The 27458-nt window shown below is 46.4% G+C and overlaps 1 protein-coding gene across 1 annotated transcript; it reads right to left on the bottom strand.

Moving 5' to 3' along the window:
* Positions 1–15298: 15298 nt before the first annotated feature.
* On the bottom strand, positions 15299–26724 carry TBX21 (T-box transcription factor 21). Its single transcript, XM_055579987.1, has 6 exons — positions 26161–26724; positions 18661–18815; positions 18169–18290; positions 17423–17572; positions 17211–17272; positions 15299–16967 (listed from the first exon to the last, which is right to left on the bottom strand). Exons 1-6 carry the CDS (start codon positions 26649–26651, stop codon positions 16349–16351), a joined length of 1599 nt encoding a protein of 532 aa, XP_055435962.1. The 5' UTR covers positions 26652–26724; the 3' UTR covers positions 15299–16348.
* Between the last annotated feature and the right edge of the window lie 734 nt (positions 26725–27458).

Below are 27458 nucleotides of genomic sequence, written 5' to 3'. Positions count from 1 at the left end.
AAATGATATATCTGATGATACTCAAAATATGGAAAGAACTCATACAATTCAACAGCAGTAAAACAGCCAATTTTAAATTTGGCAGAGATTTGAATAGACATTTTTCCAAAGAAGGCATACAAACAACCAACAGACATAAAAAGATCACTAATCATCAGAGAAATGCAAATCAAAACCACAGTGAGATACTATCTCACACATGTCAGAGTGGCTTTCATCAAAAAGACAATAAATAACAAGTGCTGGTGAGGATGTGGAGAAAAAAGAACTTGTGCACTGTTGGTGACATTGGTAATTGGTGCAGTCACTATGGAAAACAGTAGGGAGGCTCTTTTAAAAACTTTTAAAAATAGAACTTCCCTAGGATTCAGCAATTTCATTTTTAGATATTTACCCAAAGAAAGCAACAACACTTATTTGAAAAGATACATGCATGCCAACTTTCATTGGAACATTATTTACAATAACCAAGATATGGGAGCAATCTAAGTGCCCATCAACAAATGAATGAATAAAGATGTGGTATATTTATGCAATGGAATATTATCTGACCATTAAAAATGAAATCTTGACATTTCTGACAACACGTATGGATCTAGAGGGTATTACGCTAAGTGAACAGTATGACAACTGAGAACTTACAGATGAACAACCTGGATTTAGAAAAGGCAGAGGAACCAGAGATCAAATTGCCAACATCTGGTGAATCACAGAAAAAGCAGGAAATTTTCAGAAGAACACCTACTTCTGCTTCATTGATTACACTAAATCCTTTGACTGTGTGGATCACAACAAACTGTGGAACATTCTTAAAGATATGGGAATACCAGACCACTTTACCTGCATCTTGAGAAACCTGTATGCAGGACAAGAAGCAACAGTTAGAACCAGACATGTTCTAACTAGAACAATGGACTGTTCCAAATTGGGAAAGGAGTACGTCAAGGCTGTATATTGTCACCCTGCTTATTTAACTTTTCTACAGAGTACATCAAAGTACAATCACAGAAAACTAACCAAACTGATCACATGGATCACAGCCCCGTCTAACTCAATGAAACTATGAGCCATGCTGTGTAGGGCCACCCAAGATGGATGGGTCATGGTGGAGAGTTCTGACAAAACCTGCTCTACTGGAGAAGGGAATGGCAAACCACTTCAGTATTCTTGCCTTGAGAAGCCCATGAACAATATGAAAAAGCAAAAAGATATGACACTGAAAAATGAACTCCCCAGGTTGGTAGATGCCCAATATGCAACTGGAAAAAAGCTCCAGATTGAATGAAGAGTCTGAGCCAAAGTGAAAATAACACCCAGTTGTGGATGTGACTAGTAAAGTCCGATGCTGTAAAGAACAATATTGCATACAGACCTGGAATGTTAGGTCCATTCAGTTCAGCTCAGTCACTCAGTCATGTCTGACTCTTGCAACCCCATGAACCACGGCACGCCAGGCCTCCCTGTCCATCACCAGCTCTCGGAGTTTACCCAAACTCATGTCCATTGAGTCAGTGATGCCATCCAACCATCTCATCCTTTGTCGTCCCCTTCTCCTCCTGCCGTCAATCTTTCTCAGCATCAGGGTCTTTTCAAATGAGTCAGCTCTTCGCATCAGGTGGCCAAAGCACTGGAGTTTCAGCTTCAACATCAGTCCTTCCAATGAACACCCAGGACTGATCTCCTTTAAGACAGACTGGTGGGATCTCCTTGCAGTCCAAGGGACTCTCAAGAGTCTTCTCCAACACCACAGTTCAAAAGCATCAATTCTTCAGCACTCAGCTTTCTTCGCAGTCCAACTCTCACATCCATACATGACCACTGGAAAAACCATAGTCTTCACTAGACGGACCTTAATGGTGGTGTTAGGTCCATGAATCAAGGTAAATTGGAAGTGGTCAGACAGGAGATGGCAAGAGTGAGCATCGACATTTTAGGAATCAGTGAACTAAAATGGACCAAAATGGGTGAATTTAATTCAGATGACCATTATATCTACTACTGTGGGCAAGAATCCCTTAGAATTAAAGGGAGTAACCCTCATAGTCAACAAGAGAGTCTGAAATGTAGTACTTGGGCACAGTCTCCAAAATGACTGAATGATCTCTGTTCGTTTCCAAGGCAAACCACTCAATATCACAGTAATCCAAGTCTATGCCCCAACCACTAATGCCAAAGAAGCTGAACAGTTCTATGAAGACCTACAAGACCTTCTAGAACTAACACCAAAAAAAAGATGTCCTTTTCCTCATAGGGGACTGGAATGCAAAAGTAGAAGTAAGTGATACTGGAGTAACAGGCAAGTTTGGTCTTGGAGTACAAAATGAAGCAGGGCAAAGGCTAACAGTTTTGCCAAGAGAACGCACTGGTCATAGCAAACACCCTCTTCCAACAACACAAGAGACAACTCTACACATGGATATCACCAGATGGTCAATACTGAAATCAGATTGATTATATTATTTGCAGCCAAAAATGGAAAAGCTCTATACAATCAGCAAAAACAAGACCAGTAGCTGACTGTGGCTCAGATATTGCAAAATTCAGACTTAAACTGAAGAAAGTAGGGAAAACCATTGGACCATTCAGGTATGACCTAAATCAAATCCCTTATGATTATACAGTGGAAGTGACAAATAGATTCAAGGGATTAGATCTGATAGACAGAGTATCTGAAGAACTATGTACAGGAGGCAGTGATCAAGACCATTGCCAAGAAAAATGCAAAAAGGCAAAATGGTTGTCTGAGGAGGCCTTACAAGTAGCTGAGAAAAGGAGAGAAGCTAAAGGTAAAGGAGAAAAGGAAAGATATACCCATCTGAATTCAGAGTTCCAAAGAATAGCAAGGAGAGATAAGAAAGTCTTCCTCAGTGATCAATGCAAAGAAATAGAGGAAAACAATAGAATGGAAAAAGACTAGAGATCTCTTCAAGAAAATTAGAGAAAAAAAAAAAAAGAAAATTAGAGATACCAAGGGAACATTTCATGCAAAGATGGATACAATAAAGGACAGAAACAGTATGGACCTAACGGAAGTAGAAGATATTAAGAAGAGGTGGCAATAATACACAGAAGAACTATACAAAAAAGATTGGAATGACCCAGATAACCACGACGATGTGATCACTCACCTATAGCCAGACATCCTGGACTGTGAAGTCAAGTGGGCCTTAGGAAGCATCACTAACGAACAAAGCTAGTGGAGGTGATGGAATTCCAGTTGAGCTATTTCAAATCCTAAAAGATGATGCTGATAAAGTGCTGTACTCAACATGCCAGCAAATTTGGAAAACTCATCAGTGGCCACAGGACTGGAAAAGGTCAGTTTTCATTCCAGTCCCAAAGAAATGCAATGCCAAAGAATGCTCAAACTACTGCACAGTTGCTCTCATCTCATACATTAGCAAAGTAATGTTCAAAATTCCCCAAGCTAGGCTTCAACAGTATGTGAACCGAGAACTTCCAGATATTCAGGCTGGATTTAGAAAAGGCAGAGGAACCAGAGATCAAATTGCCAACATCCGTTGGATCATAGAAAAAGAAATAGAGTTCAGAAAAACATCTATTTCTGCTCTATTGATTACGCCAAAGCCTTTGACTGTGTGGATCACAACAAACTGTGGAAAATTCTTTTTTCTTTTTTTTGCTACATGAATTTTTAAAATTTTAATTATTTTAATTGGAAGCTAATTACTTTAGAATATTGTAGTGGTTTTTGCCATACATTGGCATGAATCAGCCATGGGTGTACATGTGTTCACCATCCTGAACCCCCCTCCCATCTCCCTCACCATCTCATCCCTCAGGGTCATCCCAGTGCACCAGCCCTGAGCACCCTGTCTCATGCATCGAACCTGGACTGGTTATCTGTTTCACATATGATAATGTACATGTTTCAATGCTATTCTGGAAAATTCTTTAGGAGATGGAAATACCAGACCAACTTACCTGCCTCCTGAGAACTCTGTATGCCGATCAAGAAGCAACAGTTAGAACTGGACATGGAACAACGATGGACTGGTTCCAAATGGGGAAAGGAGTACATCAAGACTGTCTATTGTCACCCGGCTTATTTAACTTATATGCAGAGTACATCATGAGAAATGGTGGGCTGGAATAAGCACAAGCTAGAATCAAGATTGCCGGGAGAAATATCAATAACCTTAGATATGCATATGACACCACCCTTATGGCAGAAAACGAAGAGGAACAAATGAGCCTCTTATGAAAATGAAAGAGGAGTGTGGAAAAGCTGGCTTAATACTCAACATTCAAAAAATGAATATCATGGCATCTGGTCCCATCACCTCAAGCCAAATAGATAGGGAAACAATGGAAACATTGCAAACTTTCTTTTCTTGGGCTCCAAAATCACTGCAGATGGTGACTGCAACCACGAAATTAAAAGACTCTTGCTCCTTCGAAGAAAAGCTATGACCAAACTAGACAGCATGTCATAAAACAGACATTATTTTGCTGACAAAGGTCCATCTAGTCCAAGCTATGGTTTTTCCAGTAGTCACATATGGGTATGAAAGTTGGGCCATAAAGAAAGCTGAGCACTGAAGAATTGATGCTTTTGAACTGTGGTGTTAGAGAAGACCCTTGAGTGTTCCTTGGACTGCAAGGAGATCAAACCAGTCAATCATAAAAAAATCAGTCCTGAATATTTATTGGAAGGACTGATGCTGAAGCTGAAACTCCAATTCTTTGGCCATCTGATGGGAAGAACCGACTCGTTGGAAAAGACCCTGACGCTGGGAAAGATTGAAGGTGGGAGGAGAAGGGGACGACAAAGGATGAGATGGTTGGATGGCATCACCGGCTCAGGAAATGTGAGTTTGAGCAAGCTCCAGGAGATAGTGAAGGACAGGGAAGCCTGGCATGCTGAAGTCCATGGGTTAGCAAAGAGTCGGACATGACTGAGCGACTGAGCAACAACAGCAGCAATGCTAAGTGAAATTAGACAGAGAAAGACAATGTCACATTATCTCACTTATATGTGGAAACTAAAAGCAAAATAAAACAGCAAAAACAGATTCAGATGCAGAGAAAAAAACAGATGGTTGCCAGAAGGGAGAGGGTAGAGAGTGGAGAAAATAGATGAAGGAGATTAAAAGGCAGAAATCTCCAATTACATATCAGACAAATCATGGAAATATACAGCACAGAAATATGGTCAATAATATTGTAATAACTTTAGGGACAGATGGTTACTAGACTTACTGTGGCCATCATTTCATAATATACGTAAATGTCAAATTGTTCTGTAGTACATCTGAAACTAACATAATATTGTACATCAACTATATTTAAATTAAATTTTTGCATTGATCACCAAAATGATAATAGAAGAATTTTCCTAATGTATGAAACCACAGAAGCAACAGAGGTAAAGGAAGCAGACAATAAATTTCAGCAAATTTTTGGAATATAGAAAATAGAGGAATCCCAGTTCAGTCGCTCAGTCATGTCCGACTCTTTGTGACACCATGGACTGCAGCATGCCAGGCCTCCCTGCCCATCACCAACTCCCAGAGTTTACCCAAACTCATGTCCATTGAGTTGGTGATGCCATCCAGCCATGTCATCCTGTCATCGTCTTCTCCTCCTGCCTTCAATCTTTCCCAACATCAAGGTCTTTTCCAGTGAGTTAGTTCTTCACATCAGGTGGCCAAAGTATTGGAGCTTCAGCTTCAGCATCAGTCCTTCCAACGAATATTCAGGACTGATTTCCTTTACGATTGACGGGTTTGATCTCCTTGCAGTCCAGTATCCGATTAAGCAAGATGGAGCAACAAACTGAAATGTAGCCACACCTGAAATGCCTTCAAACAGAATCAACAAGGCTGAACTGATTAACCAACCAATAACCCTTAAGAAGGCCTTCCCTGGTGGCTCAGACGGTATAGAATCCACCTGCAATGTGGGAGACCTGGGTTCCATCCCTGGGTTGGGAAGATCCCCTGGAGGAGGGCATGGCAACCCACTCCAGTATTCTTGCCTTGAGAATCCCCAGGGACAGAGGAGCCTGGCGGGCTACAGTCCATGGGGTAGCAAAGAGTTGGACACAACTGAGCAATGAAGCCCAGCACAGCAACCCTTAAGAAGGGCTTCCCAGGTGGCACTTGTGGTAAAGAGCCTGCCTTCCAATGCAGGAGACATTAGAGTCTCAGGTTCAATCCCTGGGTCCAGAAAATCCTGTGGAGGAGGGCATGGCAACCCACTCCAGCATTCTTACCTGGAGAATCCCATGGACCAAGGAGCCTGGTGGGACTGTAGTTCATGCAAAAAGTCAGACACGACTGAAGCAGGCATGCAACCCTTAAGAAGCTCAGGACTTGGGAGTATGTCAGGCAGGTGGAGTTAAGGCAAGGGACTGAAAATTAGTGAATGGGTAAAAGTCTGAAATCTTGAGTATCAAGATATCTACCACCACCTCAAAGAACAGAGTGTTGTTCTCTGAATGAAGTGAGAAGAGACGTGGGACTTGGGGATACTAAAGTAGGTGGCAGGGTGAGGCAAAGCTGAAAGCAGAAAGTTTAAAGGAAAATTTATAAAAGAAAAAATTGGACCTCTAATTTCTCTTCTTATATTCTACTCCTAGAATGCTGTCAACCACGCAAAAATTTGAGTCTCCTTTGGAGCACTGAATGGTATCTTAGGAGAAAAGACCTCTAGACACACCTCTCAGGTTTCATTGTGATGTTCCCAACCTAATGAACCAGCTCCCAGTGATGTGGCAGTAAATGTTCAACAACCAACAATTTGGGAGAAAGTGTGCCCTTGCTTGTAGCATTTGCTGATTTTCCTGGTATAAATATTCCCACAGACAATTTCAAGTTGCCAACTTGATGTTGCTGAATGCAGAGCTGGGATATGTATGCCCATTCAGCTTTTGCAAGCTGGTATAAGCCAGCTCCAGCACACCATTGCCAGGTCCCCAACCTAACCCTGAAATGAAGCCCTTTTATTAAAGGGCTCGATTAATCCCTTCTCCACGAAATGGCAACCCACTCCAGTATTCTTGCCTGGGAAATCCCATGGAGAGAAGGAGCCTGGCGGGCTACAGTCCATGGCGTTGCAAAAGAGTCAGACATGACTTAGCTACTAAACAACCACAGCAACATGAACACACAAGCACTTTCATGTAAGCTTCAGTGCCTGCTTCTTTCTAAAATTATCTTTATAGTGCTTTGTTCTCAAACACAGTCAAGGATTACTAAATATTTGAGCAAAGCCTCCCATATGAAAAAGAGTTTAGAAAAAAAAAAAAGATATATTGCAAGAGGCAAGGGGAAAAACTCCATCTTCCATAGCGATATGAAAAGATATTTTACCCATAAGAGAAATATAGGGTGCTATAAAAACATTTGGAAGACAAGAGAGAGTTTGTAGAATTCAAAACAAAATAAGAGAAAATTTAAAGTCAATAACAGAATCAGAAGATAAAGACTAGAAACTCATTTGAAATACTAATAGAAAGAAAAGGGATCAAAGTTAGGAAATAAAATTAGAGAATCACCTTGGATATCTACCATATGATTAAGACATTGAGAAACAAAAAAAGAATGGATAAAAGGGAAATTTTCTAAGAATGAAGAACAGAGTCTCTGAATTGGTAAGTCTCATTGAATGCCCCAGAATAAAAGACCAAAAAAAGGCTTCCAACCAACACATATAATCTAGAATGTTCAAAACCCTGGGGATAAAGAGAGGATCCAAAAACCCAACACAAAGGATCATGAATTGAAATGGCATCAGACTTCTTCAGAGCAATACTGAAAACTGAAAGAAAATGGAAACATGCCTTGGCAATTTCGAGAGAAAATTATTCCCAACTGAGGCTTTTATATCCAGCCAAGCCACCAACCAGACATGCAAGTGAAATAAAGATGTTTTCAGACATGTTGAACATGTTAGTTTTACCTCCTGTGCATCATAAAACTCCTTCAGAATAAAAAATGCCCTTCGGTAAAATAACAAAATAAACAACGAAATGGAAAGATGCGATCCAGGAAACAGGAGCTCCAACACCAGAGAGACAAGAAAGGCGTTCTCAGACTGATGGTGAAGGAGATTCCAAGAGAACGACTAGGCACCACATGTTACTTTCCCACCCTGAGAAGAAAGAGTTCCCCTTCCTCTTGTACACGGTCTGGTCTTAACCAATAGAATGCAGTGTGAGTGATGTCGTCCCGGTCTCAGGCTTGGCTCTTAGTGGTCTGGAAGCTTCTGTCTCACTCTTCTGGAGCCCTTAGCCAAGAAATAGAACTTTATTGCTGGAAAGAAAAGTCCAGCTGCTACTTGGTGTTCCACATCTGTTGAGTGAGAGGCAACACCTGTGTAAGAAAGTTTCCCCAAGTTAGTCTGATCAGATTTGCATGGTTTAAAAGTCAAACATGACCTTACAAAGGCCATCAAGCGTGCAAGAAGGCAAACACACTATGAGTGAGGACCTGAGGAAACAACATATTTAGGCACTATCCCTACCACCACCCCCACCAAGACAGCAGATGTTGAAAATTTCAAATATAGAATACAGAAGGACTGTGTACAGAATGTTTACAGAAACAAAAAAGGCAATTATAAGGAAATTATAAAACAGAAAATCATCAGGATTGTACAGATTGGAAAAAATAGAACCTATAAAAACGCAAAGTATAACTTTGAAATAAAGCAATGGAGATACAAAATACTTATGAAAAGTCTTTTGTAAACTGTGGGGAAAAAAGCCCTCAATGGATGGGCTAATCAATCAGCATGTTTGATATAGTTGAAAGTAGACTTTAACTTAAAAATATATCCCAGTAATTTATCCAGAATTCAGCAAAGAAAGGCGAGAGAAAAATATAATAAGAGAGTTGTGTGGCATGAATAATAATAGAATAAAAATGTCTGACATCTATCTGATTGAAGTCCCAAAGGGTGAAATTAAAGAGAATGGAATGAAGCAATATTTAAGGGGATAATGAAATAATATAAATCAACTGTATTTTAACTAGAAAATTATAGTTGACTGAGAACTTTCAGAACTGATGAAAACCATGAGCGCACAGATCCAGGAAGCACAAAATATCCTAAATATGAGCAAGAAAAATGAATTTATAACTTGTAACATTATAGTGAATATTTTGGACCTCAAACATAAATAGAAGATCTAGAAAGCAGAAAGAAAAAGACAGATGACCTATGAAAGAATGGCAATTAGAATAGCATCAGATTTCACAAACAGCTACAGAAGCTAGAAAATGGTGGAATAACTTGTATTAAATGATAAGAAGAAAATTACTAAGCATTTAAAATCGTCTTCTCAGCAAACCTCATTTATTAGTGCAGGTAAAACCAAGCATTTTTATAAGAAACAAGCACATATGGAGTTTACAAAGAGACTCTCTCTAAAAGAACATATAAAGGATTTAGCTCAAGAAGTAGGAAAATAATCCCAGAGAAAGGTAGAAATGCTAAAAGGAAAAATGAACAAAATGAATAGTAACATAAAAGTAAGCCCAAACAAGTACTGTCTCGGTAAAATAATACAGGAGTCTAATCTGTGGGGAATGAAAACTACACAATGAAATGTTCAAAATCAGTAAGTTGGGGCCAAAAGCAATAGTGAATTAGAAGGGTAAGAGCAGAGCTGGAGTGATCTAAACATGAGTTTGAGCAAACTCCGGAAAATAGTTAAGGACAGGGAAGCTTGGTGTGCTGCAGTTTGTGGGGTGGCAAAGAGTCGGGCTTGCCTGGTAGCTCAGTTGGTAAAGATTCTGCCTGCATTGCAGAAAACCCTGGTTTGATTCCTGGGTTGGGGAGATCCCCTGGAGAAGACAGGCTACCCACCCCAGTATTGTTAGAGCTTTCTTGGTGGCTCAGACAGTAAAGAATCTGTCCGCAATGCAGGAGACCTGGGTTCAATCCCTGGGTTGGGAAGATTCCATGGTGAAGGGAGTACGCTTGCCTGGAGAATTCCATGGAAAGAGGAGGCTTGCAGGCTACAGTCCATTGGGTCACAAAGAGTCAAACACGACTAAGCGACTTTCACAAAGAGTCAGACATGACTTAGACTGAACAACAACAGTGATCTAAAATTGTTTTATTGACCAGAATGGAGGGCAGAATATCATTCACTATTAAGTTATTAGATTAAACGTGTATCTAAAATGTCTAGAGATACCATTAAAATGACAGAACTAGGTTACAGAAATAGCAAACCAGCATTAAGGGGAAAAGTGAAGTACATAAGGGGAAATCATTCTCCCGAAGGCAGGGAACCAGCACTTGTAATTCTGGCCAGTACAATAGGATAAGAAGAAAAAATTAGAAGGATAATGATTCAAAAGGAGGGAATAACATTCTCATTATTTGAAATAACCAGGTTGCCCATAGAGAAAGTAATGAATTTATAGAAAACCACTAAAAAATAATGAGCTTAGCAAGATGGCTGGATCTTACCATCAGCATACAAAAATTAATTATAATTCTACACACCAGTAACAATTAGGAAATATATATTTTTAAAAGATGCTTTTTACAGAGAAAAAAACTTAATACCTAAGACTAAATCTAATAAAAGATATTCAAATCTATACTTAGAAATTATAAAGCTTTACTGAGAGATAGATCTTAATGATGTAAATGATGTATTAGATAGATCTAAATAAACAAAGAGGGACTTTTCTGGCAGTCCACTGGCTAAGACCTTGCACTTCCACTGGAGAAGGCAAGGGTTTGATCCCTGGTTGAGGAACTAAGATCCCACTTGTTCCGTAGCGTGGCCAAAAAATTTTTAAATAAATAAATAAAGGAAGGAAGAAATATTCCATGTTCTTGCATAAAAAGATAATATATATACAAATACATATTATAAAGTTCAAAACAACAAAAAGCTAAATAACATAATAATTAGATATATAAAGTGTTAATTTTAAAAAGCAAGAAAAGGATGAACATAAAATTCAAGGTTGCTGCTAGCCGCTTAGTCGCTTCAGTTGTGTCCAACACTGTGCAACCCTATGGACTGTAGCCCTCCAGGCTCCTCTGTCCATGGAATTCTCCAGGCAAGAGTACTAGAATGGGTTTCCATGCCCTCCTCCATGGGACCTTCCCAACCCAGGGATCGAACCCTGGTCTCCTGCCTTGCAGGCAGATTCTTTACCACTGAGCCACCAGGGAAGCCCAAAATACAAGGTTCTGGTTATCTATAAGGAAAAGACAGGAGATAGGATGGGGTAATATATAGCCAGCTATGATGTTATTAATGTTTTAGTCCTTAAGTTGTGTGGTGAGTTAATGTGATCATTATATTTATAAATAAATAGAAAATATTTTGAGTCCTAAAATTTGATTTTATAGGCTTCTCTGGTGGCTCAGTGGTAAAGAATCCACTTGTTAATGCAGGAGACATGGGTTGGATCCCTGATCCAGGAAGATCCCATATGCCTCAGAGCAACTAAGCCCGTGGGCCACAACTACTGAGCCTGTTCTCTAAAGCCTGGGAGCCACAACTACAGAAGCCCACAAGCCCTAGAGCCTGTGGTCTGCAACAAGAGAAGCTACTACAATGAGAAGCCCTTAAACTGCAACTTCAGAGTAGCCCCCACTCACCCCAACTAGAGAAAAGCCCATGCAGCAATGAAGATCCAGCATAGCCACAAATAAACAAACATTTAAAATAAAATTATAAAAAGATGATTTTTAAATTTGTTAGGTTGCTGTTTAAGAGAGACATAACTACAACAAAAATGAAACTAAAACATTATCAACTAAAAAAGAAAACTTACTAGATGAAGTCAAATAAAAACAAAGCAAAAATTAGCAAATTAATAGAGGCTTCCCAGGTGGTGCTAGTGGTAAAGAACCCGCCTGTCAATGCAGGAGATGCGGGTTCCATCCCTGGATTGGGAAGATCCCCTGGAGGAGGGCATGGCAATCCATTCCAGTATTTTTGCCTGGAGAATCCCATGGACAAAGAAGCCTGGTGGGCTACAGTTCATAGGGTCGCACAGAGTTGGACACGACTGAAGTGACTTAGCACACATGCATACATACATACATGTGTATATATATATATATATATATATATACACACACACACACACACACACACATATCATGTGAAATGCTGGGCTGGATGAAACACAAGCTGGAATAAAGATTGCTAGGAGAAATATCAACAACCTCAGATATACAGATGACATCACTCTAATGGCAGAAGGTGAAGATAAACTGAAGTGCCTCTTGATGAGGATGAAAGAGGAGAATGAAAAAGCTGGTTATCATGGCATCTGATCCCATCACTTCATGCAAATAGAAGGGGAAAAAGTAGAAGCAGTGACAGATTTTGTTTTATTGAGCTTCAAAATCACTGCAGATGGTGACTGCAGCCATGAAATTAAAAGATTTCCTTGGAAGGAAAGCTATGACATACCTAGAGTATATTCAAAAACAAAGATATCACTTTGCTGACAAAGGTCCGTATAGTCAAAGCTATGTTTTTTTTCAGGAGTCACGTACGGACGTGAAAGTTGGACCAAAGAGAAAGCTGAGCACCAAAGAATTGATGCTTTTGAACTGTGGTGCTGGAAAAGACTCTTGAGAGTCCCTTGGACTGCAAGGAAATCAAATCAGTCAACCTTAGGAAATCAATCCTGAATATTCATTGGAAGGACTGATGCTGAAGCTGAAGCTCCAATACTTTGGTCAGCTGATGCAAAGAGCTGACTCATTGGAAAAGACCTTGATGCTGGGAAAGACTGATGGCAAAAGGAGAAGAGGGCTGCAGAGGATGAGATGGTTAGATAGCATCACTGACTCAATGGGCATGAATCTGAGGAAACTCCAGGAGATAGTGAAGGACAGGGATGCCTGGTGTGCTGCAGGTCATGGGGTCACAAAGAGTCGAACATGACTTAGTGACTCAACAACAATATACATAGGGCTTCCCAGGTGGTGCTGTGGTAAACAATCTGCCTGCCAAGCAGGAGACGCAGGAGATGTGAGTTCGATCCCTGGCTCAGTAAGATCCCCTGCAGAAGGAAATGGCAACCTACTCCAGTAATCTTGCCTGGGAAACCCCATGGACAGAGGAGCCTGGTGGGCCACAGTCCTTGGGGTCACAAGAAGTTGGACATGACTTCGGGCCTAACTCCCACCACCATATATATGTGTGTGTGTGCATCCTCAGTCACGTCCAGCTCTCATACATTATGCATGGCATGTGGGGGTCTTAGCTCCCCAACCAGGGATTGAACCCAAGCCCCCTGCATTGGAAGTGTAGAGTCCTAACCACTGGATCACCAGGGTAGTCAGACTGATAACGTAAAATGCATTACATTGACTAAAAACTCTGTGTATGTGAATTCATATACATTCAGTAAAATAAATAAATATATTTTGGAAAATATATAATATTTGGGAAGGTTCATCTAACAGTGAAGAAACACTAGTAATGAACTTTTGTGAGTCAAATAACAAAGCATCAAAACATCTGTAACCAGACTTCTAGAAGAAGACAGAAGACTATGACCTGATCACAACTCCTTTCACTTCATGTCTAACGAAGAAAACCAAAACCATTTAAAAAGAGAGAGGGAGAAAAGTCTTGTAACTACTCACCAGAGTTCCCAAGAAAAGAAATAAGCTCAACTTAATATCATTAACTCCAAAGAGGGAGAGGCAAGGGGTAGGGCAAGTGGAGAATTAATCTGTATTCACAGAGTGCAGTATGGCTGACTTCCTCATGTCATTTTAAAAAGATGCACTTCCAAATCCAAAGAAGATGGAACCAAGTATATGACTATCTCCTTATCTTTTCCTTCTTCTGACTAGATGGTGATGAAAATTACCTCTGGGCAGAAACCAGTAAAAGAGTCGATGTGAACTATGAAACAAGCAAAAATTTTCCAGGCTCTAAACAGAACTGAACAACACCCCAAAGCCTGTAACATTGTTCCCACATTAGAATTGGGTATACTCTGGACTGGGGTGAGGCAAATATAGTAACTCTGACCTTTTACTGTTTCCCATAAGCTCCTTTTTAACCTTTGCATGCTCTTTCAGGAAGTATTTCTCATCTTGAAGGAAGACTTATTTTGAGTTCAGCAATTCTCTTCACTCATTTGAGAGTTTGGGGGGTCTTGATGGTTTGCTTGGTGGGTTATTATCATTAACTTCTGTTAATGAAAATTCAATAGTTTTCATTAAGAAAAAAAAGCATTTTCAGTATGATTCCAATATCATAAATATATTTCTGTCTATCCAGTCCATCTATTGTTGGTGATAAGTATTCATAGGTGGTAAGATTTAAGATAATTTATTGTTGTCTTCATAATTTTCCACAATGCTTTAATTCTTTAAAAGAAGCATGTATCATTTTACAACCACAACTCAGTATGTGCGCAAGGAGAGAGAAAAACAGCTAGAGGATGATAATATTGACAGTGACAATAGTTTACACCTTGAGGGCTTACTATTTTTCTGGCTGTTCTAAACTCATTACATAGACTGCTGCTGCTGCTGCTCAGTCGCATCAGTCGTGTCCAACTCTGTGCGACCCCATAGACGGAAGCCCACCAGGCTCCCCTGTCCCTGGGATTCTCCAGGCAAGAACACTGGAGTGGGTTGCCCTTTCCTTCTCCAATGCATGAAAGTGAAAAGTGAAAGTGAAGTTGCTCAGTCGTGTCCAACTCTTAGCGACCCCATGGACTGCAGCCCACCAGGCTCCTCTGTCCATGCCTTGAGGGCTTACTATTTTTCTGGCACTGTTCTAAACTCATTACATATACTAGGTATATGTAAATAAAATGAAACTGCCAATATTTGGCTGTTCTTGACCTATGAAAACAGCAATTTCATGTGGTCCTATTTACGTTTACTCCTCAATCTTTGAACAACCCCAAGATGAAGATGGAGATCCCAAGCTGCCAGAAATGCACAGAAAAATCAAGTGTCATCTTTTTCTGCAGAGCCCCCCCATCCTCTGGTCTTGCCCTCGAACCCTGCTCTACAGTCAGGGTATCCCAAGGTACCTTAAGAGGTGGCATTAGCCATCAACCTGAGCACCAAGGCAGGACATGTAGAATTGCTCTAATTCAGTTTATCCCCTGAATGAAATCACCTCTAGTTTCTAGGAGGGTCTTCCGAATTTCAAGTTCTGTTCTAGAGCACAGAGAACAGTTTGGATACAGCTTCAGTTCCCAGTAGAGTCCCCACCTGTGTGCCCCACCCAGGTACCAAAGCAGGACACGCTTGACAGTTTTGTGTTTATTTCCAGAAAGTGATGAGGACAAAAGTACTATATCTGGACACCACTCTCTGTACAATAAATAGCCTCCCCTGTTCCCCAAAAAAGAAAAAACGCATCCTTACACACCATCCCCTGTCCCCTTGGCAAGTCAGTGCTTCCTTTTTAAAATAAAAAAAAAATTATTTTATTTATTTATTTTTGGCTGTGCTGGCTCTTCAATGCTGTGCGGAGCTTTTCTTTACTTGCGGGGCTACTCTCTAGCTGTGGTATGTGGGTTTCTCGTTGAGGAGGCGTCTTTTGTTTCAGAGCACAGGCTCTAGGGCTCGCTGGCTTCAGTAGTTGCGGCACATGGGCTCAGTATTTTCAGCTCCCGGGGTCCAGAACACAGGCTCAGTAGTTGTGGTGCATGGGCTTAGCTGCTCCCTGGCATACGGGATCTTCCTGGATCAAGGATTAAACCCGTCTTCTGCACTGTCAGGCAGATTCTTCACCACCAAGCCACTTGGGAAATCTCAAGACTTTGCTTCTTGAGTCATGCACCATCCCCATCCCCTTGCCAGCCCCTTCCCCGGGACTCCACTGAGGGTGGGGCCCAGGCCAGTTGTTCAGAGTCACTCGGGTCCTCTCCCTGACCCTGGCTGGCTGACTTACAAAATCCACATGTCTTTATTTCCATATCAGGGATTAACACACACACAAATGGAAATGCTGACAGTTAGTCTACAGAGTGAGAGACCTGAGTCTCCAGCCGGGCCATCCCACTCGACCCTGATACCCCCACCCCCAACCCCAACCCGCAGAAGAGAGGAAGCTCTTTTGTGTCCCAGACCTTCCGTGGTCCATTTTATGTTCTCCAGCTGGGAACCCACAGCCAGAAGCAGCACCAGGTATATGACTGTAGTTGGGGCAGAGGACAGTCCTCGCAGGTTTCCCTGTGGGCCGGGAGACAGCAGGTGAACCTCAGAATCCTTCTTGGCCCCCCTCTTCCTCAACCAACTACAAAAGGCTGGGGACAGAAAAGGCTGGGGACGGCTCAGTCCTGAGTTTGTGGTGTGGTTGGTGTCACCAACCTAACGACGTTCTTCCTGTTCTTTTCACGTCATCTGCTCAGTTGGGAAAATAGTTGTAAAACTGGGCTTCAGTGTCCTTATCGAAAGGAGAAGGGGCCCCCGCAGGGGACGAGCTGTCACCACTGGAAGGATAGGGGGACACACGCCTCCTCTTAGAGTCTCCTTCGCCCAGTCCCGAGTTGCTGGACTCTGGCCGGAGTGGGGTGATATCAGTCCACAGGGAGGGGGAGCCCTGCTCCTCTGGCCCCCGCCCCTCTGAGGCTCCAGGGCCAGGTTCCATGGGCAGAGTTCGCATGGAGCGGAACCAGTTGGCTGGGCCCACCTTGGGAGGGTACTGGGGGGCCACAGGCCAGCCCGCTCCAGGTGCCAGGACTTCCTGGCTTCGGTAGTAGGACATGGTGGGCCCGGGCGCGGAGGGCAGGAATGCAGGCTTCATGCTGACAGCTCGAAACTCGGCCTCGTAGCTGTGGTCCCGGGGGGCTCCCAGCCAGTAAGTCTGGGGAACCACATCCTTGGCCTGGCCAGGAAGGTCGGGGTAGAAACGGCTGGAGACGGGATACTGGTTGGGGAGGAGAGGAGAATAGTGGTCTCCCCCAAGCAGTTGACAGTTGGGTCCAGGCGGGGAGGGGACGCTGGTGTCAACGGATGCATACATGCTTTAAAAAAAAAAAACAGGGGGCAAAAGACAGGGGGTCATGAGTAGAACTGGTCAGTTAGGAGCCTGCCTGCTGCATGACCCTCCCCATACCTCCTTCCTGACCTGCCTGCTGCCCTTTTGCACCCACCGCACACTTCCCCACCGCAGAGGCAGAGAGGGGACTGAGCACTTGTCTGGAGTCCCAGTCCCAGACAGACAAGGAAGGCCTCTGCCAACACGAGTTGAACCCAGGGACACTTACGACTCAAAGTTCTCCCGGAATCCTTTGGCAAAAGGGTTATTATCAATTTTCAGCTGAGTAATCTAGAGAGAAGGGAAACAGAGTCATCTGAGTGCCGAGTCTGAGGCTGAGGAACTTCCAAATTCACTCCCAAGAAGTCAAGGGGCCCTGTTCTTCCCTTCTTCCCACCCAACCCGCTCAGGCTCAGCCTACCCTCACCCAGGCGCCCTCACCTCGGCATTCTGGTAGGCGGTCACGGCGATGAACTGGGTTTCTTGGAAAGTGAAGACGTGTGTGTTGCAGGCCGCCTCCGGCTCTCCATCGTTGACTTCGACAATGTGCAGCCGGGGCTGGTATTTATGGAGGGACTGAAGCACGATCATCTGAGGTGGGTGAGACGGCTGTGAGCATGGGAGGAGGGAGTGCAAAGGAACCCTCCCCTCCCCCACCCCACCTATGGTCCACCCTATGGCCAAGCCACAAAGGGCCCTGAAGTCATCGTGACCATTCTTCTGCCCTGCCAACATGTAACTTCTCCCAAGCCTCCAACCTCCGTCCTGAACCTCCTCAGGGCACCAGTGCTATTCTCTTGCCCCCTTTCCTATCTCCAGATGTCCACTGTGACCAAAGTATTAGCACAAACAGGGCTTCTCAGGGAATAAGGGCACCTTTAATAGGCTTGCTCAACTCAAAGAAACCCTACACCTGCTCCCTAAGACCACCAGTACCGACTCTGTACCCAATACTAGCGAGCGCAGCCGGGATTTGGTGAAGAAACCCCCAGACTGGGTTGGCCCACGTTGGCCTGAATGTGACCCCTGTCTCCTTGAGATTCAGCTTCCTCTCAAAGTGGGTGGAAAAGAACCAGAGTCAGAGAGGGAGAGAAGTCACTCTCATAGAACAGAATCAGCCTGCAGGACCCACTGTGGCCTCAGGGACAGGGAAAGGTGGGGGGCTTTCCCGAGGGGAGGCGGCCCACCTGGGTCGCATTGTTGGAAGCCCCCTTGTTGTTCGTGAGCTTTAGTTTCCCGAATGACACCTCCTGGCGCATCCAGTGGGCTCCGGTGTTGGGGGAATCTGGATGGACGTACTGGCGGTTCCCTGTGGACAGTTAATCTTTTTGGCATGCAGCCCCTGGGACCAGGTCCCTGGTCATGTGGGGCTTCCTTTGCCTGTTCCTAGAGGCACGGCAAGAAGGAAGGAGGGGGAGGACAGCCGGGGCAGGATGGGGGAGGTGTGGGCAGAGGACCGAGCTGAAGACAGGATAGAGCAAAATAGAAGAGATGACAGAATGAAAGTGAGAAGTGGGAGGGGAAGGGATGGGGTTGGGTGGAGTGGATGGGGTGGGGTGGAACTAGAGAACTAAACCCTAGGAGTCAGAGGCAGGGGGTTGGGGGTTCCTCTTGGCTCCACCAGGGGGCGCACAGTCTTAGAGAAAAATCATGCCCCCAGTTCCCAAGGAGGCACGTACCTGGCATGCTGCCCTCGGCCTTTCCACATTGCACCCACTTGCCGCTCTGATACCGCCAGTGGTGCTGGTCCACCAAGACCACGTCCACATACATCCGGTAATGGCTGTTGGGCTCCAGGCCAGCCACAGTAAATGACAGGAATGGGAACATCCGCCTGGGGAGAACAGAGAGACCCACCAATATCATCAGCCCCCAGTCCCCCAGACAGCCGTTCCCTGTGCAAAGGAGGTCCATCAGTGGTGTGCTGGAGCCGGTTCCCATCCTCACCAGAGCCAGCTGGGGAAGTCCAGGAAGTCTGCCAGCCAGTTGTTAGACAGCAACAATTAAAAATTAAATCAGGACTTCCCTGGTGGTCCAGTGGTTAGGAATCCACCTGCCAATGCAGGGGACATGGTTCGATCCCTGGTCGGGGAAGATTCCACATGCCGTAGGGCAATTAAAGCCCATGAGCCACAACTATTAAGTCCTTCGAGCTCTAGAGCCTGTGCTCCACAACAAGGGAAGTCATTGCAATGAGAAGCTGCTTACCGAAATTAGAGAAGCAGTCCCCGCTTGTGGCAACTAGAGAAAGCCCGTGCAGCAATGAAGACCCAGCACAACCAAAAATAAATATCAATAAAAATTAAATCATATAAACTGCCATGAAATATATTACAAGTCAAGGTAATAAATACTCAAAAAAAATCACTTCTCAATATTTTTTACTACACTCTACTATTATCTCTGCTCTTGAGATTGTTTATCGGTATAATGGAGATATACTAGATAATATTTGCCGCCTCATGTCTCTTCCCAACTCCAAGTTCAGTGATAACATGTGGGCAGCTTGCAAGCAGCCATTATAAGGGTATTTACCATGGAAATCAGCAAACACTAGGAAGCAGGGCTTTTAAAGTTTTTTTTCTTTTTGAGTGTCAGTTGCTAACATTAGCTGCACACCCGTCTCTAGCCTTAGTTTGCTCCCTGGAGGGGAGCAAAGCCACAAGCCAGCCCCAACACAGGCTGTTCCTAGTAGGTCTTCATCTCTGAGTTCCCCGAACCCTGGTCTGGCCTTAGACTGTCATCCATCCTCTCGCTGCGGCTCTCACGGTGCTAACACACACCTAGCCCCAGAGCGGTCATCCACAGGCTTTCCCTGCCCCGTCCTCCTGGGCCTGACGTCTGCAGTGCCACCTGCTCCAGGCCTGGGTCTTCAGACAAGTAGCTGAAGTCCTAGCCCGAGCTTTCTATCCACCTGGATGAGGGACTCTATTGAGCACAGTTCTCGTGATCAAAGTCCCGGTTCCCAGGAAAAGTGGAGGAAGTTGGATTTGGGATGCTGTGCTATTGTGCTGAGTAACAGATTCAGAGGACTAAGCACTGCCATACCACAACCACCTCCATCACCTCCACCATCACCACCCCATCACCAACATCGCTACAGCCAGCACCTCCAGCATCACATCACCATTACTACCAGCACTACGGTCATTACCTCCACTATCACTCCCCCAACCCCACACCACATCAGTACCACCAGCACCCCCACCACCACCATCATTACAACCAATATCTCCACTATCAACATCACCATTACTACAACCAACACCTCCACCATCGCCAGCATCACTATAAGGAACACCTCAATGATCACAACTCCCATCACCACCGTCACTACAACCAGCACCTCTACCATCACCACCGCCTCTCCGGCTTAGCCTGTCTCTTCTAACTCAAGCAGGAAGAGCAGACTTTCTAAGATGGCAGAGTCAAACCCTCATCAGAATTGCTTTTCATTCCTACACACACTTCTCTCCTCCTCCTACAAGAAGCCCTGCAGGGTGGGAAGAAAGGCACTGGTCCATGAGTCAGGAAACCTGGGGGACTGAGAGTTCCAGGGGCCAAAGAACACTTTCAGGTGGATCCCAGTCTACAGTCCGTGGGATCACAACGAACTGGACACAACTGAGCATGCACGTTCATGCACACACACACACACACACATAGAGTCCCCAGAGGGTCCTAGAGCAACATCCCTAATAACCTTGGAAAGATCTCCCGGGCGAGTACTGTCACATTCCTGCCTTCCCCAGACTCTCCTGGGCTGAGAAAAAAGAGATTTACTGGCCCTATGGCCTTGGATAAGTTAATTCCTAAACCAAACCTTTCTTCACCTATAAATGGAGATAACATTTCCTGTCCATTTTTCCTCTCAGAGCCGTTAAGAAGTATGAAAGATGTGCAACTCAGCTCACCGTCTCAACCCCTTTCCCACCCTCATCCCACCTTCTCCCAGGCCCAGAGTGATCAAAACCCTCTGGCCTGGCTGAAGAACCCCAAGCAAGAGTCCAGAGTTCTGGTTTGAGGCCTTGGGTCCCAGGAGCTTAGCGTGCCAGTCAACTGGAGAAATCAAAGTTAGGGATGAGGCTTTGAGCAATCGAGAGTGAGAGAATATTTTCAACCCATTGCTACCACTAACTCATTTTGCAACAGTGGTCAGGTCATTCATGCCTCCTATATTGTACCCAGTTTCTATCCAGACATGTAGTAATAAAGAGAGAGAAGGGAACTTATTCATTGTGCCTCTACTTATGCAGCAGCCAGTTCACTGAAAAAGTCCTTTGAGGTACAACATGTTTTTTTTTCCAATTTTATATCTGAAGAAAATGAGGCTCAGAGAAGTTTGGTGATGGCTTCTTGGTGGAAGCACAGAGCTGGAGTCTCCCGATGGCGGGCACATGCTTAGTCTCCACCGTCCCCTCCTGCTTCTTACTAGTAGAGGGAAAAGCAGGAGACACAAGAAGACTGGGGCAGGGTAGGGGAGAGGGAGAGGAGAAGGGCGGTCTCAACTTCACCCTAAAAACCTAGACTCACCACCAGCTGGGATTCCAAAATAGCCCTTGATTTACATGATGCTTTGCTGGGAAGGAAAAGGGAGTCTGGTGCCAATCTGAGCCCCTAGAAAAGACAGCTCACCACTCCTTAAGGACCATCCACCTTGAAATGATTCGCCGAGTCATTGTACCCCTTCCCCATCCTGGACACTTCCGACAATGCTCCAATTTGCAGTTATTAGGCACAAATGTAAAGGAGATGGTTTTTATCAGTCTGGGCTTCCCTGGTGACTCAAACGGTAAAGATTCTGCCTGCAATGCAAGAGAGCTGGGTTCAATTCCCTGCTCGAGAAGATCCCCTGGAGAAGGAAACGGCAACCCACTCCAGTATTCTTGCCTGGAAAATCCCATAAACAGAGGAGCCTGGTGGGCTACAGTTCATGGGGTTGCAAAGAGTTGGACATGACTGAATGACTAACACTTTTATCAGGCATGTTCCCAAAATGTTTCAAAATTGATAATACCTAATTGCTATTGAGCCTGCAGGATAATTGGTCCTTTCCTCCACTATCTGTGGGGGTGTAAATTGAAACCACTTTTGAGGAGGGTTTTTTTTTTTTCTTCGGCCATGCTCCAAGGGGAGTGGGGATTTTCCCCAACCAGGGATCAAACCCCCATGATCCCTGCAGTGGAAGTTTGGAGTCTTAACTACTGGACTGCCAGGGAAGTCTGAGGAGCATGTTCCGGCAATGTCTTTACGGATCCAAATCCAAAACGCACCTAAGCATCAAGGGAGGGCCTCCTCCCACTAACCTCGGATCCATTGAACAGAAATCGGACAGCCACCAGCAAACAGGGGAAGAGAAAAAGCAAAACCATTTTCACCTATCCCACGAGAAATGAAGCCCATCGGCCCAAATTAAAGCAGGCTTAAAGCTAAAAATATTTTTTAAAGATCTAAAAAGTTCTTGGAGTTGGAATGTAGAGAAGAGAACACCAAAGGGCTGAGGCCTGCGATCAAGGATAATGCGGGACTGAAATTGTTTTACCAAGCCCTAACCTCGCACATACATACACAAATACAAATAGAGCTGCTTAACAACAGAGTTATCTTAATTATAATAATCAACTAATCACACCCAGAAAAGTGGGGATTGCCGGCAATTACTGCACACCCACACACCCACACACAGAGACAGCCGCCTAGCTCTTCCTCTGCTGAGAATGTCTACCATTGACTATCAGACAGGCTGCCTCCCAGAAAAAACACGAGGCCGGGCAACATGAGTGCGCTTATCAGACCACAAACTCACAAATTTGAACTCCAAACCCTGCAGTTGGCCAGTCCATCTTCCTATTGTCCGTTTCCCCTCCCGGTCCCATCTGAGCCGCCTGGATCAGTCTCTGGACCCCAGAACCACCCCCCGGCCCTCTCCCCATCCCATTCCTGCCGTGGAGGACAGCATGACTGTGTGTCCGGTCCACACTGCGGGGTGGGTCTAGGGTGGGTAGGAGAGGAAGAATCTGGGAGGGAGGGAGTGAGTCAGCCCCAAGGCGAAAGGCTACAGGGCTGTGGGTGGGCCTGCTGGAAGGATTTTTCAAAAAGGAAGAAAGTCGTGGGTGATGTGGTGGTGACTGACGGATCACTGGAAACCATGGAGGGTCAAGCCAGTCTGCCAGGGCAGGAGGACAGAAAGGGAGCTGTTTTCTGAGCCCGTCTTACTTTTCAGAAGCCAGTAGCAGAAGGAAATGGCCGCCGACTTCCCAGATCACTGGAGCCTAAGTTCACAGACCCGGGTGCCGAACTGGGGGCAGCGTGTCCTCTGTCTCCTCCACCCCACCCTGGGGCCCCTGAGGCCCGATCCAAGAGGAGGCCTCAAGGGAAATGGTGAGAGGCCACTGTCCCCCTCCAACACCTCCAACCCACAAAGTGTCCGAAGCAGTCCGTCAGGACGGATTGAAAGCGTGAGGATTGCAAAACTGGAGCGCGCGCAAGCATACAAAACAATCAGGGAAATTTGATGATATTTAAGAATTTCTTTTCAGGTTTGCTAATGGTATTGCGTTTCTTTTTAAAAACCCATTTTTAGAAGTGCACAGATAACTACTTAAGGATGAAGTAATACAGTGTCTAGGATTTACTTACTAATTACGCTATCACTAATATAGTTTCAGACCAGAGGTATGGACGTTAACAGAGAAAGGAAAAGCAGAAACAGGATTGGACTAGTATCGACAGCTAGGTAATGGGTAGATGGAGATCTGTTACATGTTTCTCTTCAGTTTTGTATATATTGGAATTTTTCATAATAAAGGAAATTAAGTGTGTGGGTTTAAATAAAAGAGAGACAACAAGGGACTTCCCTGGTGATTCAGTAGTTAAGACTCCAAGCTGCCTAGGCAGGGGGCTCAGGTTCAATCCCTAGTTAGGGAACTAAGATCCCACATGCTGCACGTGAGTGCAGGACAGCCAAAAGATAAAAAATTAAATAAAAAAAATGAAAGAGAGACAACACACCTGTCAAGGAGGATTATTCAGCAGGAATGTAAAGGAAAGAGGAGGTTGTAGATGTAAAGGAGACAATCAGTACAGCAGTATGGACTGCACTGTACCCTAAGACCCGCAGCCAGTCCTGCACCCCCAGATCCCTGAAGTTCTGCTGAAGCTCTGTCCACCCCAGCCCTCAAGACTGGAGGGGCAGGGGCCTGGCCACAAGTCTGTGGGGAGACCCCAGCAGGCCCCGGGGAGGGAAGCTTCCTGACCACTCAACGGAGTGGAGGCTTGAGTTTGGGTCTGCCGTGTGACCAAGCGAAAGTCATCAGCCCCCCGCGCCTCAGTGCCCTCAGCTGCAGACAGGGAGGCTGCTTGGCCTACCTAGTGCAGTGAAATAATGGAAGTGAAAGCGCGATGAATGCATCGAGGCCTTCGGACAGTGTTGGTGGCTGTTTTTACTCCTGGTCTTGGGGGAGCAGAGAAAGAAACACAGGCACATACCATCTGGGAGCTGGTGCCAGTTCTGCCAGCGATGGATGTGCTATGTGACCTCAGAAAAGTGTCTTACTGTCTCTAGGTCCATTTCCCTGTATGTCCAGGAAGAAGACAGAACAGGATCTTCTGGGTTCCCTCCAATTTAGACATGACAGCCTAGAAGCCTGGGCTGTGCCTAGGTGCACCCAGAAGGGGGCTAGGGTTGGGGGAGCAGAGAGGAATTATCAGATGGCCTAGAAGATGAAGGCCAGGCCATAAAAGAAAATGCCGTATTTCCTGGGTTCATCCCCGAGAAAGAACAGTTCAGCAACTTGAAGTCAATTGTGATTGGTGGACAGGTCCCTCAATCCCAAGCCATCCCACAGAAATCATTCATCAGGACAGAAAAATGTTCCAGCAATGCCCAGATATTCAGTCTACCCTGAGGGATCTAGTTCTATGGCTCAGGCTTCCCTGAGCCCAGTGCATACAGGGTAGGGTTTGGGGCCAAGGGTGCTGCTTGAATGAATGTCAACCCTCTGGCCCAGCATGGCCTCTCCCCTCTCCCTTCCCGAGCCCCACACTTCCTATCTGCTCTTCAACACCTCTCGGGTCCACTGATGACACAGTCACTCCACACAGAGGCCCTCAGTAGTTCTCTACCCACACAAACCCCCCTTGGGAAGGGTGGCTGCACACTCTCACCCACCAGACACAGTCAGGGCCCACTCAGAGTGGAGTTTGCTACACAAATAACACACAAGCTGCAAGTTTCTCTTTCTTTCTCCACGTAGGAGACTCTCTCCGGAAGCAGCACCCTTGGCCCCAAAACCCTACCCTGCACGCACTGGGCTCAGGGGAGTCTGAGCCACGGAACCAGGGGTTCCCCAGGGTGGACTGAATGTCTGGATCAGGGTAGGGCAGGCTTTCGGGGACAGGCCTTGAAGGGTCCAGAGAGTGGGACCGGCTGCCAGCTGGGACCCTTGAGGTAGCTTCACCTGCTCAGGCCCATTGACATCTGTGCCCTCAGGCAGGGACCGTGTGGGGAAGGAATCTGTGTCCTCTCCCACTGTACCATCTCCCTCCCCCCACCACACGCACACACCAGACACATGATCTCAAAGTACTACCGGAAAGGAAACTTGGCGACTACGTCTCCATGTCACCAAATCCCAGTTTTACACGTCTCCCTCCCCCAGAGCTGACCTGTATACAACAGCAGCAAGGGCGCTGGGAGAGGTGGGCACAGAGAGCCCCTGAGATGAGGGCTGGTTTATTGCCCCCTCCACTGCAAGACTCTGCCATCGCCTCGGTTTTCCAGCACGTAGGGGCGAAGAGGTGCCCTGCTCTGTCAGACCCACAGCTCACACTCCCCCTGCGCCCTGGGTGTCCCCCACTCAGGCAGAGAGAGGCACACTAGTGCCTGGGGAAACCATAGGCACCCTCGCCCTAAACCAGGACCATGGCTCCCTGTGGCTCTCTCCTTCATCACTCATAGGTTTTGGTTTGCGCCTGTCGGTGCAATGTCTTGAGAGTAAACAACCCCCAGACTGTCCCCACCTCAACTCCCTCCTTCCCCTCAAGGCCTGAGCCAAAGCTGTGAGGGACACGGAGACACTAGCAAAGTCTCGACAGAAAAAAAAGAAGCGCGTCTAGGTCAGGGCAGGCAGGACGAAGGGGCTCCCATCGCTCGGCGCTCCAGGGCTCGCCTCACTCACCGTCCCTGCTTGGTGATGATCATCTCCGTCTGGTGCTGATTAAACTTGGACCACAACAGGTGGTTGTTGAGCGCAACTCTCAGCTTCCCGGACACCTCCAGCCCCGGCGGCAGTATATAGTCCTCGCGCGGCCCCGGGTAGAGTGTGGCGCGCGGGTCCGGAGCTGAGTAGGCGTCTCCGGGCTGGTAGCCCTCGGCGCCCGGCGTCGGCGGGAAGGGCTCGCTCGCCCCGGGGAAGCCGGCGGCCTGGGGCCGGGGCGGGTAGGAGTAGGCTCCGAGGTAGCGGCCTGGCGGGGCGGGCACCAGGGCGCCCCCAGCGTAGGGCGCCCCCACGCTGGCACCCCCGCGACGGTCGGTCGCGTCCTGTGCGCCCGGCTCCGGGTAGTAGTAGCGGTTCTGCGGGTCGGCGCCTGGCGCCCGGCCCTCGTCGCTCGCCGGCATCGGCTCGGTGCCCGTTAGCATGTCTCCGCAGCCTAGCTCCACGATGCCCATCCGGGGCGGGCTGGCACCTTCCCGCGGGCCGTCGAGGACCGGCCCCTCTCCGCGCGGGGGCGGGCGCGGGGGTCGGCTGGGCAGAAGTGGGCGGGGGCGGGGCGGGGGCCCTGGGGCTGGGGGAGGGGCGGGGCCCCACCGGAGCCCGGGCTCGGACGCCTGGGTCCTGCGCCCGCGTTTGGCGGGCGCGCGGCAGCTCCCGGGCTCCCTCTCCAGCGGGCCGCTGTCACTAGCGTCGCGGCGCCTTTGCTGTGGCTTTATGAAGCTCTCTCGGTCACCCCCCCCACCACCCCGCCACTTCGGCCCCGCCCCGCCTCACCCCGCCCCTCCTGGCTAATAACTCGGCAAATTCTACACGGTTGATGAGGACTGTAGGGCCCCCACCATGCAGAGCAGCGAGTCTCCGGTGCGACTTGTAGTTCACGCTCAAAGACTTTATGCTTTATGGGAGACTCAACCCCTCCACGTGAAACGCCAGACTGTTTCTCTCCTCTGGACCCTCGTGGAAATTCCACCCGTCCTTGAAGCTTCAACTCAAAGGCTCCCTCCTACGGGAAGCCTTCGGTGATGACCCAGATGGGCTTACTCGCAGGCTCCGAGCTGCTTCGCCCATGGCCATGTGACAGATGTTCACTGATGCTCGCTATGTGCCCAGGCTCCGTGCTGAGTGGCTTTGTGTGAAGTGTTGCGCTCTTCCTCTTTGCCAGAGGCCCAAGGGGGCTATGTCCCATGCATCTGTTCCTTCAGCCCTAGAGCAGACATGGGATCTGGTGGGCAGCAAGAAGAGTTCCATCAAGCGAACTGTAC

The sequence above is a fragment of the Bubalus kerabau genome, chromosome 4, assembly GCF_029407905.1.
Source record: "Bubalus kerabau isolate K-KA32 ecotype Philippines breed swamp buffalo chromosome 4, PCC_UOA_SB_1v2, whole genome shotgun sequence".
In the NCBI taxonomy this organism is placed as follows: domain Eukaryota; kingdom Metazoa; phylum Chordata; class Mammalia; order Artiodactyla; family Bovidae; genus Bubalus; species Bubalus kerabau.
The sequence above is the reverse complement of the archived record's forward strand: the minus strand, read 5'-3'. Positions and strand labels throughout refer to the sequence as shown.